Consider the following 16,166-nt stretch of genomic DNA (forward strand, 5'->3'; position numbering starts at 1 on the left):
TGTTGATGGCAGGAGGAGGAAGATGATTACTCACTTTATAAGTGTCGATACTGTGAGGCTCTCCGAGTTTATCTCCCGATAAAGTTTATTTTATGCTTCTCCAGAGCTCCTGTAGACGGCTGTGTGATTCAGTCCGGTAGCGGTTTAATCCGGGGAGCCAGGATGGCGAAGACATGTCGTTATCAGCTGCTTTATTGATTAAGGTAATGTCATCATTCATATACTGTCGACTCAGAGCGGCCACAGCTCGGAGTAAACATCCTGTGACCCGGTAAAGAGTGAAGAAGTTATTAAAGTATAACAGAAGAACGAGCAGTAATGTCGGGGCTCATATCAGTACTTATTAAAGTTACTAATCATGACACACAGGGTGTCCGAGTTAGTACTGATAACGTGTCGTCTGTCTGTCTGTGCTCAGTTAGCTAATCAATCAGTTTGGATCACTTCACCTCAGTTTGTGGAGTAAGAGGATCTGAGTGAAGCAGGCATAACTTGAGTAACTTATTCTTGTCCTACAGTTTGTTTACATTTAACAGATAAATCAAAAGAATTTGATGGATATTATTAAGATATAACTACTGCTGTTGATGCTGAATAACCTACAGGGTACAACGAATCAGTAAAACAAGCTCATTACTGCTCGACGTGAGCGTTTGATTAGGTAGATAGTGCACTCTGTCTTTGGCGTTGGCTCTTAATCTCTGTCGTAAAAGCAAGTTACAGGATTAACCAGTAACTGATGGCATGTCTGTAGTTTGTTTATTAACCCTTGAATGACCAGATCTGCAATATTAACATTTCCATTGGTCTGTTTGTTTGCTTGACTTGTCTGAGCACAAATCTGATTTATTGTTTTACTTAATTTAACAATGTAGCTGAATGTTGAGTTTTTATCTTATTTTTATGTTATGTTTTGAGCTTTTCAGTCTTTCAGTCGTCTGTGACTTTTTAAACACAAAACAACAGAAAATCCAAATTTGATTTTGAATGAAAGTATGAAAATTACATATAATAAAAACTGATCATTTAGGTATTGTTACAGTGTATAACTACACCCTCTACAGTCCACCATCATGAAAATGTGTTGGGTTTTGACCTAAAAAAAATCAAAGAAAGAAAGGAAAACTCATCAGATTATTTTCACCTTAATCAACAGATTAATTACTTTTCAAACAAATTTTAGTTTTTGAGTTTTAACCTCATTTACAGAATTTAATTGTGTTTTGATCACATGAGACTGCTTATTTTTTAGCAAAACAATAGAAAATCAAAATTTGTTTAGGCATAAAAGTATGAAAATTATATGTAATGAAAAACAAATCAGTTGGGTACTGTGAGATGTTCATCCAATGGACAACTATGTACAAAATCATCACTTTAGACCAATCAGAAGTTCTGTGGAGTTTCTCCTTGTCATAGTAAAAGTATGAATGGATTAATAAGAAGGAGGGGCTAGGGGGCTTGAGGTGAAGGTTAAAGGGCAATCAGAAGATTCTGTCCTCTTCATTTCTGCTCTGAAGAGAGAGATCAGCACATTGTTAAGATGGTTTTTTCTGATGTAGATCTGGAGAGGGATTTTTCCCTTAATGGATTTATTAGCCAGTTATTCAGACTTCTTGAATTTTCACAAACTCAAGAACCAGAAGGAAAATGCAAGTGAGTAACATGATAAAGGACAAACAGAAGCTCTGATGTGACCGCTTCTATTGAAGAATATTTTAGTAAACTCACTTTTCTTGTCTTCTTCATTCCACAGATGTCCTGTGTGCTGGTTCACCTTCAGTAGGATGATCAAAAGTCAAGAAGATGTAAGACGTCTTTTTCTTTTATTTCATATTGTGTGAAAATCGAATGAAGCTGCCCTTTATATACTGTGAAAAAAATGGACCAATAGAAATTTTAAAAGGCAATATTTTTTTAAGCTACATTATCAGGTATAAAGTTGGAAATGTTTTTCCCTTTTCTACAGCGTTACTGGTACAGATAGACAATGTTTTCTTTTGAAAGCAGTAATATTTGCCTGGTACACATCAGGAAAGTGTGTAAAAGAAAGTGCATGAAGTTTAGATTAAGCAATATCTCAGAATGAAAAATATGTTTTTTTTATATTGCAGTGACAAGAGTTCCACTCCAAGATGGATGTGGATATTGAATAATTCAATGGCTTCCATTGCAGTTGATAATATTTTTCGGCAGGCAGTTTTCTTGTTTAAGTTTAGAATGATTTGATTTGTGTATTGTCACTGTCTGAAAAAAAACCTTGTATTTTCAAAATGATAACTTTACATTAGAAGCCAAAAACATTCCTTAATTTTAAATGTTTATATAACAAGCCTTTTTTTCATTTCTGTTGGTCCATTCATTATGAAAATTGCAAACAATGTTAAGAGCAGCATTTTTAAAGTATATAAGAACAAAAAGAAAGAAAAATGAAAAAAATGAAAAAAAAACCAAAATTTGTTCTTAGCAGGAATTCATTGCCGTGAGGGTTCAGGATCCTCGGGTAGTGAATGAAGGATCATGGAACTCATATGTGGATTTTAAAATTTTCCTCCATGTAAGTAGTTTTTTTATAAAAAGATTTTCTATAAATGAGTCTCTGACAACCACTGATTATTTGCTATGTAAAGAAGAGTTGTGAGTTCTTTGCTGGATTAAGCTGTATTTTAGCTGTATTTTAACATCTCAAAATATATAATTTTAATTTTGAAGTACCTTACCTTGGGTTGTGCATAAGAAAGTCATTTTTTATTATTGTTATAATGCGAGCATGTTTTTTTTGTCTTTGTTCCAAGACTAACAGCAAGGCATTTACAGCTAAAACTTCCTGTGTGCGTCGCCGATACAGTGAGTTTGTATGGCTGAAGAAGAAACTGCAAAAGAATGCTGGACTTGTGTAAGTTTTACTGCATAAAAATTGTAGTTAATTTTTTATAACAGTATTAACTGTTGAAAACAGTCCAAAACAATGAAATTGTGATAGGTTGTAGCCTGACATCTCAAAAAAAAAACCCTCAGCAGATTAGTTCACAGAGGAAAACAGGAGAAGCTGTGTATTCACATAAACACGACTCTCTTTGTCTCACAGACCTGTTCCTGACCTGCCTGGGAAATCATTCTTTTCCTTTAACAACACAGACTTCATTGAAAAAAGGAGACAGGGTCTACAGACCTTCCTGGACAAGTCAGTATTATCGTCATCATATTCATCTGTGATGTGGTAGTTGTAAAGGAACTGTGGAATGTGATTCTGGCTGTATTTTATGGAAGTTGCACATGGGAAGTAAGGCATGTTGGATAATGTCAGGTTACACTTCTGTTTTTTGTGCCTTTTTTGTTTGTTTTGGTTTTTCCTCAACAACCCCAACAACCTCTGACGTGTTAAGTGGATTGCATTAAGCAGAAGTCAATTCAAAAGCCAAAAATAGAAAGGAATTATGTGCAAACTGCTTATGAGAACAGAATATTTGTTTCATTCACATCAGCCTTATAGCTTGTGATTACGGCATCATTTGATCTCATGCTGTCTTTGCAAAACAGGGTGGTGCACATGACCGTGTGTCTGTCAGATAGCCAGCTTCATCTGTTCCTGCAGACTCAACTTCCTGTAGGCCACATTCAGGATTGCGTGCAGGGCCACACTCCATACAGCGTGACTGACGCTATTCTGACTTACGCCTCCTCCAACCGCGGCTGGGCTCAGGAGGAAGAGGACGGCTCACTGGAGCCATGCCCAACGGCAATTTCATATGAGTCAGTGGAGAGGTATGGATGGAAATTGTCTAATACTAGCGGTGCATGATATATACTAACTCCAGAATTATTGGCACCTCTCTAGAAACTGCACAAAAACAATCATAAAACATAACCGTACATGCTTACCATTTATCAAACACAAAGTGTTCCTAAAAGAGCATTGTTTTATTTTAAGAAGATTGTATTCTCACAAAAACATGTGGGACAAAATAATTGACACCCCTAAAGAATATTTTAAATAAAATCAAACAAAGTTGCATCTTCAGAGAGAAGAAAATCTTTCATTTTTTATCTTAGTCTCCAGGAACTCCATTGTTGTCTATGACCATTTCTTGTTTCCTGGGGTATGAATATGAGGTTACACTCATGTAAAATCCCTTTGTCATCCAGTAACATGGGTAAAACCAAAGAGCTGTCAATTCAGTTGAGACAGAAGGTTGTGGACCTTCACAGAATAGGAAATGGTTATAAAAAGTGGTAGTAAGTTGAAATGACCGTTAAGCACAATCAGAGTGATAATAAAGTTTGAAAAAGCATGGAACAGTTGATTATTTTCCAGGGAGAAGATATACGAGCATACTTACAGTGAGGAAGATGGTAAGAGAGGCAAAGAGAAACCCAGGGTTTACAGTTTCAGAACTGCACAGTTTAGTTTAATCTTTAGGCTTTCAAATGTGAAAATCCACGGTCACACACTCCCTCCCTGACTTTTTGGAGTTCCAGAAAAAAAAGTATTTTCTGAATGTCAGCCACAAAATCCAGCACCTGAACTTTGCAGTGTCATTGGAAGTACAAGTGAAATCATGTGATGTGGTCAGATGAGTCAGAAATGTAACTTTTTGATCATGTGCACCATTATCACATGTAGTGAAAAAAGTGACTGCATACAATGAGAAGTACTTGATACCCACGGTCACATATGGTGGTGGATCATTGATGCTTTAGGGCTGCTCTGCTGCTACTGGTCCAGGGGCTGTTGTGAAAACAATGAATTCCCCTAAATGCCAGGAGGTTTTAGCCAAAATCTGTCTGCCTCTGCCAGAAGGCTAGAAGTTGGCTGTGGGTGGACCTTTCAACAAGACACACCAAACACACATCAAAATCCACACAGAAATCGTTGCTGAAACTCAAAATCAGAGTTTTGCAATGGCTCTGGAAATGTTAAAACTGGAAATGTTCTGCACTGAAGAGTGGTCCCAGATCTCTATATATTAACCTTTTTTGGATTCTCAGTTATTTTGTTTTCTATATTATTTCACACAACCTTTTATATTAAAAGCCAAACTATATTTTTTTATGTTTTAGTGACTGCTTTATTTTAAATACAGGGCATCAAAGAATGCCATACCATGCTTTAATGATTTTTACAAAAATATTACATTAACTGTTTTTCCACTTTATAAAAGCATTACAGAAAGTGGCTCAGTGCTGTTATTCCCGCCAAGGAGGTGTCATCACATATCAATAAGGGGGGGGGGTGCCAATATTTTTGAAACCTATGTTTTGGGGGAAAACATTCTAAAGAACACCTTTTTGGTTCCAAAATACAGTGTAAAAATGAAAATATGCAGCTTACCTGCCTGTTTAACACTGAAATATCACTCATGGCATGTGTGAGCTCATTTTCATGAAGGGTGCCAGGAATTCTGGAGTTGACTGTATATTGGTAGCTGATTATAACATTGGCTAAAACATGGGAAGTTATCTAATTTGAATTACAACTGATAGCATGATGCCCTGGTTTTACTCGCACAAGAACTGATGGATGTTTAGTCTCTAGTGGGCATTTACGTTCTGTTCAAACTCACTTAAATAGAGAAGAGTGGAAACACCACAGCACCAAACATGGGAGACAAGTACAATTCTTTTGCCAGACAGGAACACCAAAGCTATACTAATTAGGGATGTCCCAAGCCTGTTTTTTCCCCTCTCTGCTCGTTTCTGTTTACCTTAATGTTGGCCGTTGGCAGATTCTGATTTGGTCTGATCTTTGTAATTTCATAGATAATAGAGCCACATTATTTAGGTAAAATATGCTAGTTTGCTGATTATTACTGCAGTTTTTAGTATATGCATAATGGGACATTTTTAGACTGATATGTTTGGGTTTTTAGCCCATTTTTAATGACCGTTTTAATTATTGCTTATTATTATCTAGTTAATTTGGCTACCAGTTACTTTAAAATGCTGAATTCATATTTTTGTAATGCTCACACAATAGTCTGTAGTCTACTACCGAAGCATTGGTATTGGTAGGAGACACAATAAGATGTTAATTATCGTTTATTATTCTTGGCACATATGTTGCGTATTGGTTCACCCATAAACAATGATATACATGTTGTGCAAGTTTAAATACCAGTAAATTACATTTTTCTTGGCTTTTTAAAGTGAAAATTTTACTCCATACTCTACAGAGAACTTAAAAATGGGTATTTTCTGCACAATATAGTGCATGATTTCTGTTCATTTGCTGAGTTTATCATACTGGGAAAGAAGAAAACATAAAATGTATAATGTGCCAGAAATTTTGGAAAGACCACATTTTCTTTTCTTTTCCCAATATATTAAGTTCAGGAAATAAACAATATTTGGGCATTAAAATGTGCAGAAGTGTGTTCTCTGTGTAACTTATCAATGTGTAACTTATTTGCATTTAGATTTACTAAATTAATCAAAACACATAATTTGACCAGCGGCACTCACGTTTGCAAACAACTGTAGCTGTGTAAGCATTGCATCATCCAGAAGTCATTCGAGCCATTGACCTTTGTTGTTATTTTCAGCAGCCCCTCTCCCCACGTTCCCACTTTACAAAATGAAGAAGCTGCAAATGAGTTGGACACCACTGACCTCGACTCCGTAGAGCTCAGATTATCTGAAGCAAATGCAGCTCATAGAGATGGGCAGCAAGAAAGAATGCAGGAAGGGGATCGGTGTGATGACCTGGTGGTGGAGGTTCACCACCATCACGTTCCTCTTTTAGAAGACACTAAAGAAGAAGCTGATCTCAGCGTGCCAGAGGAGACAACACAAACACATGACAACACAAGAGACACCAGTGCAGATACAGCCTCACAGGTACACAGTGCAGAGGACAAGTCCCAGCCAAAACATGCAGTTAGTAATGATACATGGGTCAGCTTTTTTCTAAACCACACTCAGCCGCAGTTCTGAGAAGCAGACCAGCTTCGTAAATAACTCAGTTTAGAATACCATAAAGGCAATGATCAAACCCTGACCCCAAATGCTCTTTAAATATTACCGCAGTACAAATATTTTATGTTTTCATTTTGGTTGTTTATTATCTTGCAGCAATCTAAAACTATATTCCTTCAACCAGACACCTGTTGGTTAACCTCAACTGTCCACGGTTTCCAAGTCAACCCACCTGTCACTAGGAGCTATTAAGGGGGACCAAAATGAGGCCTGTTATAACAAATTACATGGTGTGTGGAAGTGGCTGAGACAACCACAGTGAATACAATAACAGAATATCTGTGAGGAAATGGAGAAGAGAGCAGTCCACTCTAAGTTCTCCCTTTGGACAAGGACACACTGTTATCAGTTCAAGTGGAAATAGGTCAGAAATTCACGAGGATGTACCAGAGGATACAAAGCAGTTAGACTGTAATAGTTGAAAGATTGAATGTGCTCTAGGGCAGACCTATCTGGTAGGTTTCTTATCTATGCACTTTGTTCTTTCATAGCAACTGTTGCTAGGTTGAACAGGCTTTACAGAATGTTGGCAGTAATTCCGTTCAACTTAAGAAACTTCAGTGCACACTGCATTTTTGTCAAATATCTATATTTGGAGTGTGTTGCTAAATTTGAAATGATATTAGGACGGAGTAAATAGAATTTAGTTTTATTGTTGTGTAATAAAGGTTTTTAACACTTAATTTGAGATTACTTTTGAAAAAATTACCCAATCTGTCCTAACAGTGTCACCGATTTTAAATTAAAAATGCAGTAAGCGTAGGTATTTTAAGTGCTGCATTACAGTTTCTCAGTACATTTAATGGTATTTTTGCTAAAGCTTTGTCAAACCTGGCAACTTGCTGCAAAAGATTTGCAACTGTGAGCATTCTTACATTTTGCAAAAATGCGTTGGTGAATCAATAATGTGATATGGTTGAAGACTGACCTGCATTATATGGACCAAAATTACACTTTTGTTGAATTATTTGATTTATTATAACACCTGCAAAAAAAATCACCTGAACCTGTGACTGGTCTGGATGCTCACAGAACACAGGTAAAATATCGTGACTGGTTACAGTCTTATTTACATCTGGAAGCCCTCTTCAGTATCAGTATTGCAAAAGACCAATATTGCAATACACAGTGAAGAGTGTCATGTAACTCAAGATGAGGGGAGACTGATTATGATCAATCAGTATATCATAAATAATTAAGATGCTGACGAGAAAGTGGACAAAGTAAATTTTAACATTGTTCAGGTACCCCACAGATAAGCAGTCTCAGTCTTGAGGCATCACTGACGCAAATACTACTGACATATGTGTGCTTGCTTTTCACACTGCTTAACAAGAGTGAGAAGAAAGACTTGTTAGACTGCCTGGGAAATGTCTGAGGGTAAACCCCAAACCGGCTTACCGCTGGGCTCCAGGCTGTAAGATGGCGCACAGTCATGTACAGAAATTCCTATTGTGCAACTATTGTGCTTTTCTTCATTCATAAGCTCTTTTACTACTTTGGCTAATAATTTTCTCTGCACTGGAATTTGCTGTTAGAAGAGGAGATATTAGACAACCACTGAGTGCACAAAACATTATGGACGTATCAGATGAATCCAGGTGAAATGTGGACTTCCAATTGATTTCATCCATTAAATCCTCTACATGAAAGGGGGAAGACCAGGCTAAGCAATTTATTTCTCATATTTAGGTAAAAGAGCAACTGGCAAGCACACAAAAGTTTGACACTGTTTCGCCCATAGGCTTTGTAAGACAGTCAAAAACGTTGCCAACCTATTTTGAGCTTGTCAGTTGTTCTTTTTGCAAATATGGAAAATAAATCCTTGAACACTGTGATCCTTGAGTACTGATTATCCTTTTAATTAAATCTTAGAATTTTACTTGGAAGTTGAAGCACCACAGATGATTACATTAATACTTTTGTAAGCCGGCTTTAAGAGACATGAGACTTTTAGTCTCTCTCTTGGGTCACATTCGAGAAGTGGTCACCAACCCTTCTTTTGGAGGTCTGCCTTGCTCCAGGTTTCACCTCCAGCCCAAATTCACACCTCCTTCAGCTGTTTAAGGACTTTTAAAGGCAATAATTCGATGGATCAGGTGGGGTCTATTTGGGTTAGAGCTGAAGTCTACAGGAAGGTAGATCACCAGTAGCAGGGTTAGTAATCACTGCGTCACCTTTCTGTTTAAAAGTAGGTTCCAGGTTGTGTTAACGACTGCAGTGCTGCTGAATTTTTAAAGGTCAGCAGTGTCCCTTGTGAGTCTGGAATACCACTAATAAACATTCATAAAATGGCCAACCAGCAGTCAGAAACGGCTTATTGTTGAAAAGGGACACGGTGTCACTGATGCAAAGAATCATTCTTATTAAGCAAAAAGCCACTAGAGTGCAAACAGCACCTCCTGGTGGAGAATCTTCAGCTTGCTAACTGTGAGTGAACAAGTGATAACAGTTTGCCGTTATTGCAGTTTGGCATATGAACAGGCTGTCTACACTAACTCAGCTGTCAAACTTGTTTCCATATAACATTCATAAAGTCACTGTTGGAACAAAACAAAATGGAACTGTGTTCCATGTATTTCTAAAATTTGTTTGTGCAGGTTAATGACCTTTGAAACAAGGTTAAGAGTGGCCAGGAGTAATTCCATGAACATGATGAGGAGCAAACTGGCAAATTGAAGCTGCTCTGTGGTCAAAATAATAACATTTTAGGAAAGCATCCATAATGTTTTGTACAGTCAGTTTATTTGTCAATGTGCTCATTCTTGTATTAATGTTTATATTCCACTGTTGCAATATTCCCGCCACAACAAAGGTCATTTACAGGAGGCGTGTTGCTCTGGCTGGTTTGAAAATGATGGAGTGCTCATTGTGCCTGCTGTGAAGTTCTACAAACCAAACTACATCTATAATAATTAGGATGGAGCTATGATAGAAGAATCTTCAAGTTCTAAATTATGTTCCCAAAGTGATATTAATCAGCAGGGCAAATGTGAAGGTTTGAGTGCAGGGTGCATGTTTGAGTCCCAGCTGTGCCGTATACCATCTGTGACACAAGGAGATTAAATATCTATATGATAAGATCATAGAATTGAACAATTGACATTCTCCTCCAAGAACATGGAGGTGATGCAATATGCGGTGACACTGCAGTTGAAAACATGCAGCTTTAACTCTCGCAGCCTTCAGTAGGGGCACGTTCTGACCTGCTTCGTGCTGGACTGATAGTACTAATAACCTCGGCTGTGATAAAATTGTGAGGAAAACAATTTGTTAACAAAAAAAAAAGAAGCCTCTGTGCATTTTTACTTTGCTGGATTATTTCTTTAGCTTCAGTCACATGAGCAGAGCTACGTCAGTCTGAGAGAGTTCATGCTTACTGATAAACTGCATGATAACTGCTAACAAACAAAAATAAACCATACTAGCACACAGGGTTCATGATGTAAATAAGGATGCAGTTCTAAATTGTAATACAGTTGCACTGAGACGATGGGAATGATTTTACTTTCCAGTGGTTAACCATCAGTCTGTTTCACAAACACTGCTTATAACGTTGATCGTGATTGTATTGAGAAATACTGACAGAACAGAACACTGCAGAAAACTGATCAGTAGGAAAGGGAAATTTTTATTTTCTTTTTTCAAGTGTTATGGCTAGTACTTTATATGATTTTATTGCATAGGTGTAAGTATATAGTGTACCACGAAATGGTATACTATATTTGCCAAATTTGGTGTATATTTCTGTGGTTTACAGGGATTTGCAGAAGGGTTTATTTGCAGGGATAATTTAGATGAGAAAGTATACAGGTTTGAAATATAGCAATTTATTTTTGCTTTGAACAGATGTTACATTTTTTACTGTCAGGTTTAAATCACTGTACCCTCATGATTTTATTTTGAATATATTAAACAAGGATGTCGAGGGCCAAGCCTATCTGTGCACAGACCCTCAAAGCTGCAAATGTTTAGAATTATTAATGTACTTACTAATGGCAAATAAAGAAAGAAAGAGAAAGAAAAATAACTCTGAATACTTATTGTCTGATAAAGTCCCTGATTCCAGCTGTTTTAAATGCATGTTGTACATTTCAGCAATTATTTCAAGTACTTCTTCACTACTTCATATTGCACTGTTCCACTGGAAAGATTACTTTTCAGATTTCTTTCTTTTAAATTGTTGTTAATGGCCTTTGAGAGTTTTGCCCAGTCTGACCACTTAATGGAGATGTGAGATTAAAATGTTTCCCAATTCACTCTACCAGAACACTCTTCACTCTACACTCTTAGCAAAAATTATTCTGTGTAGTACCAAAAAGGGACGCTTTTTGGTGCCATCTAAAACCATTTTGAAAAGGTTTGTTAAAGAACCATGTACAATAGTTGTCCGTCATAGAGAAGAAATCATTTAACCATACAAAGAACTATTTATGCATTCAAATTCAAACTGCCTCTTTGGCCAATCAGTTCTATACAGAACCAATGTTTTTACTAAAGAACTCTTGAAGAACCATTTTTTAGGGGTGTACCACACTAGCTACCCATTAGTGACCTACAAAGTTTATAATAGCTATGGTGGAACAGCTGTATTGGGGACAAACACATTCTAAAACAACTGAGCCAGTTTTGCTTGGACTGACACTTGTTGCCCACCTGGTGTTTGTGTAACGTTTCTGACCTTTTGAGTCAGATAAACACTGACCTGATTTTGAGTTTAGATCAAGCAAAGCGTTATCAAAAAGTAAATGACACCAGCCAGTAAATCACTGCTGTTTGATCAAAACCTCATATCTTTAAAACAGTAACTTTTCAGGAGAAGGAAAAAATTTTGCAACAAGTTTTCTGACCAATTTAAATTTCTCAACATTTAAAATTCCTATTATTTCATTTATGCAAAACAAATAAATAATTTATATAAAAGAGATAAAGAAAGACAAATGATAAGTTCTGTGCAAATTTGTGCATACAACATCAAAGGCAAATATATCACAACATGACAAAGAGGCCACATAAAACAGCATAATGATAAATACTTCTGTCTTAAAGGGGAATTTCACTGATTTTTCAAATTTTCTGCACAAGTCACTGGAGAACGGGATGTAGCCGAGATGTTACTAAAACATGAACAAACAGAAGTGAAATAATACAAAATTAAAAACTGAAGGTGCCCTAAGAATAAAAATGAGGTCTGTTTAAGTTTGTTCTACATGTTATTCCAGGTTACAGGTGCACAGTAAGTAAAACTCAATATTCTGAACTCAGTAAAAACAGCCAGCACCTGCAACATAAATCATTCTATTATGTTGTGTAAGGGCCTGCATTAAAAATACAAAGGGCTTTATAAATAAATAAAATCCAGTGTCCACCACGCCCCGACCTTAACATACAACTTACAGTGCAGTGTATTATGATTGTCGCAGGTAATAAATCTTAGAGTGATACACAAAAAAATCGAAGCTGAAACATTCATGCACAAAATGCTACCATAGTCCAAAGCAGAAAGGTCAGTTGCCTCAATAAGCATCCTTCTACAATGCAGAGAAGAGCATGTGTTATTCCTATTAAAGAAACCTAATTTTTCCAAAATTTGCTCACAAGATTAGTTACATAATATTTAAAGGAAATCTTCTCATCAATCCATATTCCAAGATGCTTGTATACTGTGACTCTTTCAATATTTGTACCACCTTTGGTAGAGATGTTGAGCTTATCATAGTCAACATTTCTGGCTCTGGAAAATAACACGAATTTTGTTTTTTCTGCATTAAGAACTAATTTTTGGTTATTGAGTGACCCTCGTTAAAACAGTGCTGAAGGGATCTGACAGCAGAATGTATAGTATCTGCAGAGCAGTACAAGACCATCATCAGCATAAAAATGTACAGAACTGAGCCCTGTGGGACACCCTTAGTAATCTGCACAAATTCAAATTTAACATCTCCCACAGTCACACACTGCTGTCTGTTCATGAGGTAACCCTGAAACCATTCATATGCAATTTGATTAAATTCACTACTAAGAAGTCTTTTTGAAAGTAATGAGTGATCCACTGTATGAAATGCTGTTGTAAGGTAAATAAAAAGGGCTGCATAACGCCTCTTTTTATCTAAAGCTGAAATAATGTAATTTAAAACTAGACTAGACTATTTACTAGAGATTCTAGTATATTTTTTGTCAGATCACATAAGCACATAAGCAGCCTTCCAGACCTTATGAACTATCCCAGTAAAATTGAAAGAGTAAAAATATATGTTAACTACAACTGGAGCAGCAAACTTTAAAAGACAGGGAGGGAAGGCTTACAATTAAGAGAAATCACTGCATTGCAGAATTTTGCTGGATTTGATTGTGATTTTGGAATTAAAAATAGATTATAATTAGATTTAGCCTTTAATAAAAATTCTTTAGAAGCTTAAACTCTATTATGTCGAGATTTTCTTCTCTTGGGTGGGGGTGAACGGCAGGAATATTAGTTTGGAAAAATGTTAAGGATTAAACTTCAAAGACAGTAAAATATCTTACTGACACAAATGTTATTCCAGATAGGAATGGGTGGCATTTCACAAAACAGGACTTCTCATTTAGACAGATAAGCTCAAAGTTCAGGACTGTCCAATAGCAATGTTCCTCTGTTCTTCTCCAATTGGACAGGCTTAACTTTAGGCTTAAGTTATCTGGCTAAACTGAGAAATCCTGCTAGGTGAAATACCCCTGATCCCGTTCCTGCTTTGCATAGTTGGGTTTTCTCTTCTCTTACACACTTCAGCTATATTGTTAGCTAATAATCTCTCCTTTTTGAGCTAAAAGGTGTGCAGAGCAGGTGAAAGCACAAGAACATGCAAGAACTGTCAAAGCCTGTCCACTGTCCCTGTCGCTTTAAAAGGTCACCATAAGGATAGAACATTCATAGCCAAGTTATGTACATCCAATAACAAATAAAACTTTTTATATAAAACTATTTTTAATCATAACTTATTGCCCATAATTGTCGCTCTTCTGCTGTGTGCACCGGCACTCGGGCCGGTGTCCTGTACTTCCAGTAATAAGTGTGATGGAACAAAGGCGGGGGGGCGGCACAGCAACATCTCGGCTACAACTCCTACTGCTTTTACTGATTTACATCCACTGGTTGGGATGTAAGCAAAGTCACTCAGAGCGGTTTAATGTGAACTGCTTCATAATACAGAAACTCACTGACTCAGGTTTTCTTTACAGCGGTGCTGATAAAAACCAGGGGTCACAATGTCTATATTAAAAATACAGCCAACATACAAATATAGCAAAAAATAGCCGTTTTATTTACCACTAAAATTACCAGTGAACCTACACGTCTCTTCTGAATTGTTATATCACTGCTGTCGAACTAAGCGATAACGGTAACAAAATGATAACTTTACAGAAAGAAAAACATACTTTACTTTTAATGTAAGTCAGTGGAAGTGGACTTTTCCCCCCAAGTAATTCTGAGCCATTTCTTTTGGTCCATTCATCATGAAATGTATTATAAAGGGCTACAGTCATTATGACCAAAACTGAAAAACGGAGACACAAGGTTTTGTTCCGACACTAGCAATATGTAATGTTGATTTGAACAGTAAAATAGAGGTGAATAAGTTTTCTTTTGGTGACTATTTTGCCTTATATCACCCTGCATGTACGTCTCCACCATGGGTTCATTTAATGCCAAAACCTTATTTTATGCCAAAACCTCATCTTAAAACCACTGTAAAACATGTTTGAGACTTCAGGCAATGTAATTGTAACCATTTCATGTAATAACCTTCTATAAGGGAGCTTTTAGAGGCATTAAACACTACAGACGTCTGGTTCCGAACAATTCTGTAAGTTTCGCTAGAGCAGAGCATTACACATCGAACTACTCTGAATGACTTTGTTTACATCTTAACAACTTAAGTGACATCTTAGAGCATGTACGACTTTTAATAGTTGTGCTATTTGGTTCTGTATAAGAAATATTTGGCTGACTGCTTCACAAACAGTCACAGGGCTTATTTGACTCTATGGCATCGACAGGCAGGGTTGTGTGGCTGGCAGCAGGGCACTGCTGCGTGTGTTATGGTGTAGTCTGCAGTAGATACATTGTCTGTGGCAATATCCCATAACAGAGCCTCCCGTTCTCTCTCCACTTCCTTCAGCACAGTCTGATACTCCTCACTGGTGGGGTCTAACGGTGACCCCTCTGCTTCATCCTTATCAAGGTCAAAAATCAAAGGGGGATCATGAAGCTCTGGCTTTCCACTTCCTCCACCACAGGCTTCAGCACCACCTGAGAAAATTAAAACAGCAGTTCCTCAATATCTGACTAATTAGCAGTTCAACTGAGAACCTGCAAGTGAGTCACTGTGCACATGCCTGCATACTGGAAACGAAGAAAGAAACTGTGTTTAAAAAACAGATCATCGCTGTCCTAACAAAACCTTTATCTTGTAGGAGAAGGAAAATAACTATTTTAATGTACAATAATGTAACAACACATTATAGTAATTTTCAACCATTTCTATTGGTCCATTCATCCTGAAATTTTCATATAATATAAAGGGCAGGTGACATTTTCAAATGGTGTAAAAAAAAAAAAAAAGGAATAAAGATTTTCGGTCTTGACATGACAGCGATGAAATACACCTTTATTTTAACTAGCAGAAATGTACCTTGTAATGGTAACATTAAACCTGACCAGGTTAGTTACTGTAATTGTAATCAAGTCACTAATGTCAAACTGAATCCATTTTAAAGCAATAATAAGCAGCATTTGTTTGTTAGTGGCATTTCTATAGAGACTGCCATTACTAAAGAGCTGGTCACTGGCCATTACTTATGGTTTCAGAAAAGAACTGAACTGACGCTGATTAGAGGCATATTACCGGAACACAAACATCTCAAACGACCAAGTCTATTACGGTTAAGCAATGTTCATTCTTCACAGCATTTCCTGTGGTTTATTTCTTCTTAGAATAGTACTGGTAATTCACATTCAGTACGACATTAAAACAGAGACCTGTGATGTAAAAGGCCTTGTGACGTCCCAGCCTGACGGTCTGCAGGTCTCCAAATTGCCCTGCTGCTCCACTGTTTGGATGCATGAGACTCTGAGGATGGAAGACAACCTTAGTTACAGTGTGTGCTATACAGTGAGTTGCCAGTTTATTAGATACATAAAGGTGCACTTT

The 16,166-nt window shown here is 36.9% G+C and overlaps 2 protein-coding genes across 10 annotated transcripts in view; one reads left to right on the forward strand and one right to left on the reverse strand.

Annotated features, from left to right (window-relative positions):
- On the forward strand, positions 1 to 10,990 carry snx11 (sorting nexin 11). Of its 6 annotated transcripts, none has more exons than XM_036572856.1 (8): positions 1,498 to 1,656; positions 1,757 to 1,808; positions 2,468 to 2,557; positions 2,796 to 2,896; positions 3,089 to 3,184; positions 3,541 to 3,765; positions 6,543 to 6,837; positions 7,072 to 10,990. In XM_036572856.1, the coding sequence occupies exons 1-8, from the start codon at positions 1,544 to 1,546 to the stop codon at positions 7,165 to 7,167; spliced, it is 1,068 nt and encodes a 355-aa protein (XP_036428749.1). In that variant the 5' UTR covers positions 1,498 to 1,543; the 3' UTR covers positions 7,168 to 10,990. The 6 variants fall into 6 exon arrangements, with proteins under 6 accessions (XP_036428753.1, XP_036428754.1, XP_036428751.1 ...); XM_036572859.1 differs by having other exon boundaries at positions 1,506 to 1,656; positions 7,100 to 10,990; XM_036572860.1 differs by lacking the exon at positions 1,498 to 1,656 and adding an exon at positions 1 to 203 and having other exon boundaries at positions 6,543 to 10,990.
- arsg (arylsulfatase G) overlaps positions 10,591 to 16,166 on the reverse strand; it is a 15,529-nt gene continuing 9,953 nt past the window's right edge. For 3 of the 4 annotated variants that reach the window (XM_036572852.1, XM_036572851.1, XM_036572850.1), the window contains exons 11-12: positions 15,995 to 16,085; positions 14,988 to 15,265 (exon numbers count right to left, since the gene is read on the reverse strand). In XM_036572852.1, the coding sequence (XP_036428745.1) occupies positions 14,988 to 15,265; positions 15,995 to 16,085 (369 nt within the window). Of the gene's footprint in view, positions 15,266 to 15,994; positions 16,086 to 16,166 lie in introns of all 4 variants that reach the window. The other variant, XM_036572849.1, reaches the window with a different exon arrangement.

This window comes from Colossoma macropomum, unplaced genomic scaffold (assembly GCF_904425465.1).
Source record: "Colossoma macropomum unplaced genomic scaffold, Colossoma_macropomum, whole genome shotgun sequence".
Classification (NCBI taxonomy): domain Eukaryota; kingdom Metazoa; phylum Chordata; class Actinopteri; order Characiformes; family Serrasalmidae; genus Colossoma; species Colossoma macropomum.

Bases quoted from the DNA above. Each gene is read 5' to 3' on its own strand.
- snx11 (XM_036572856.1), top strand. From the start codon at position 1,544: ATGGTTTTTTCTGATGTAGATCTGGAGAGGGATTTTTCCCTTAATGGA. The intron at 3,766-6,542 runs GTATGGATGGAA...TGTTATTTTCAG, and splicing joins TCATATGAGTCAGTGGAGAG to CAGCCCCTCTCCCCACGTTC. The intron at 6,838-7,071 runs GTACACAGTGCA...ATTATCTTGCAG, and splicing joins GTGCAGATACAGCCTCACAG to CAATCTAAAACTATATTCCT.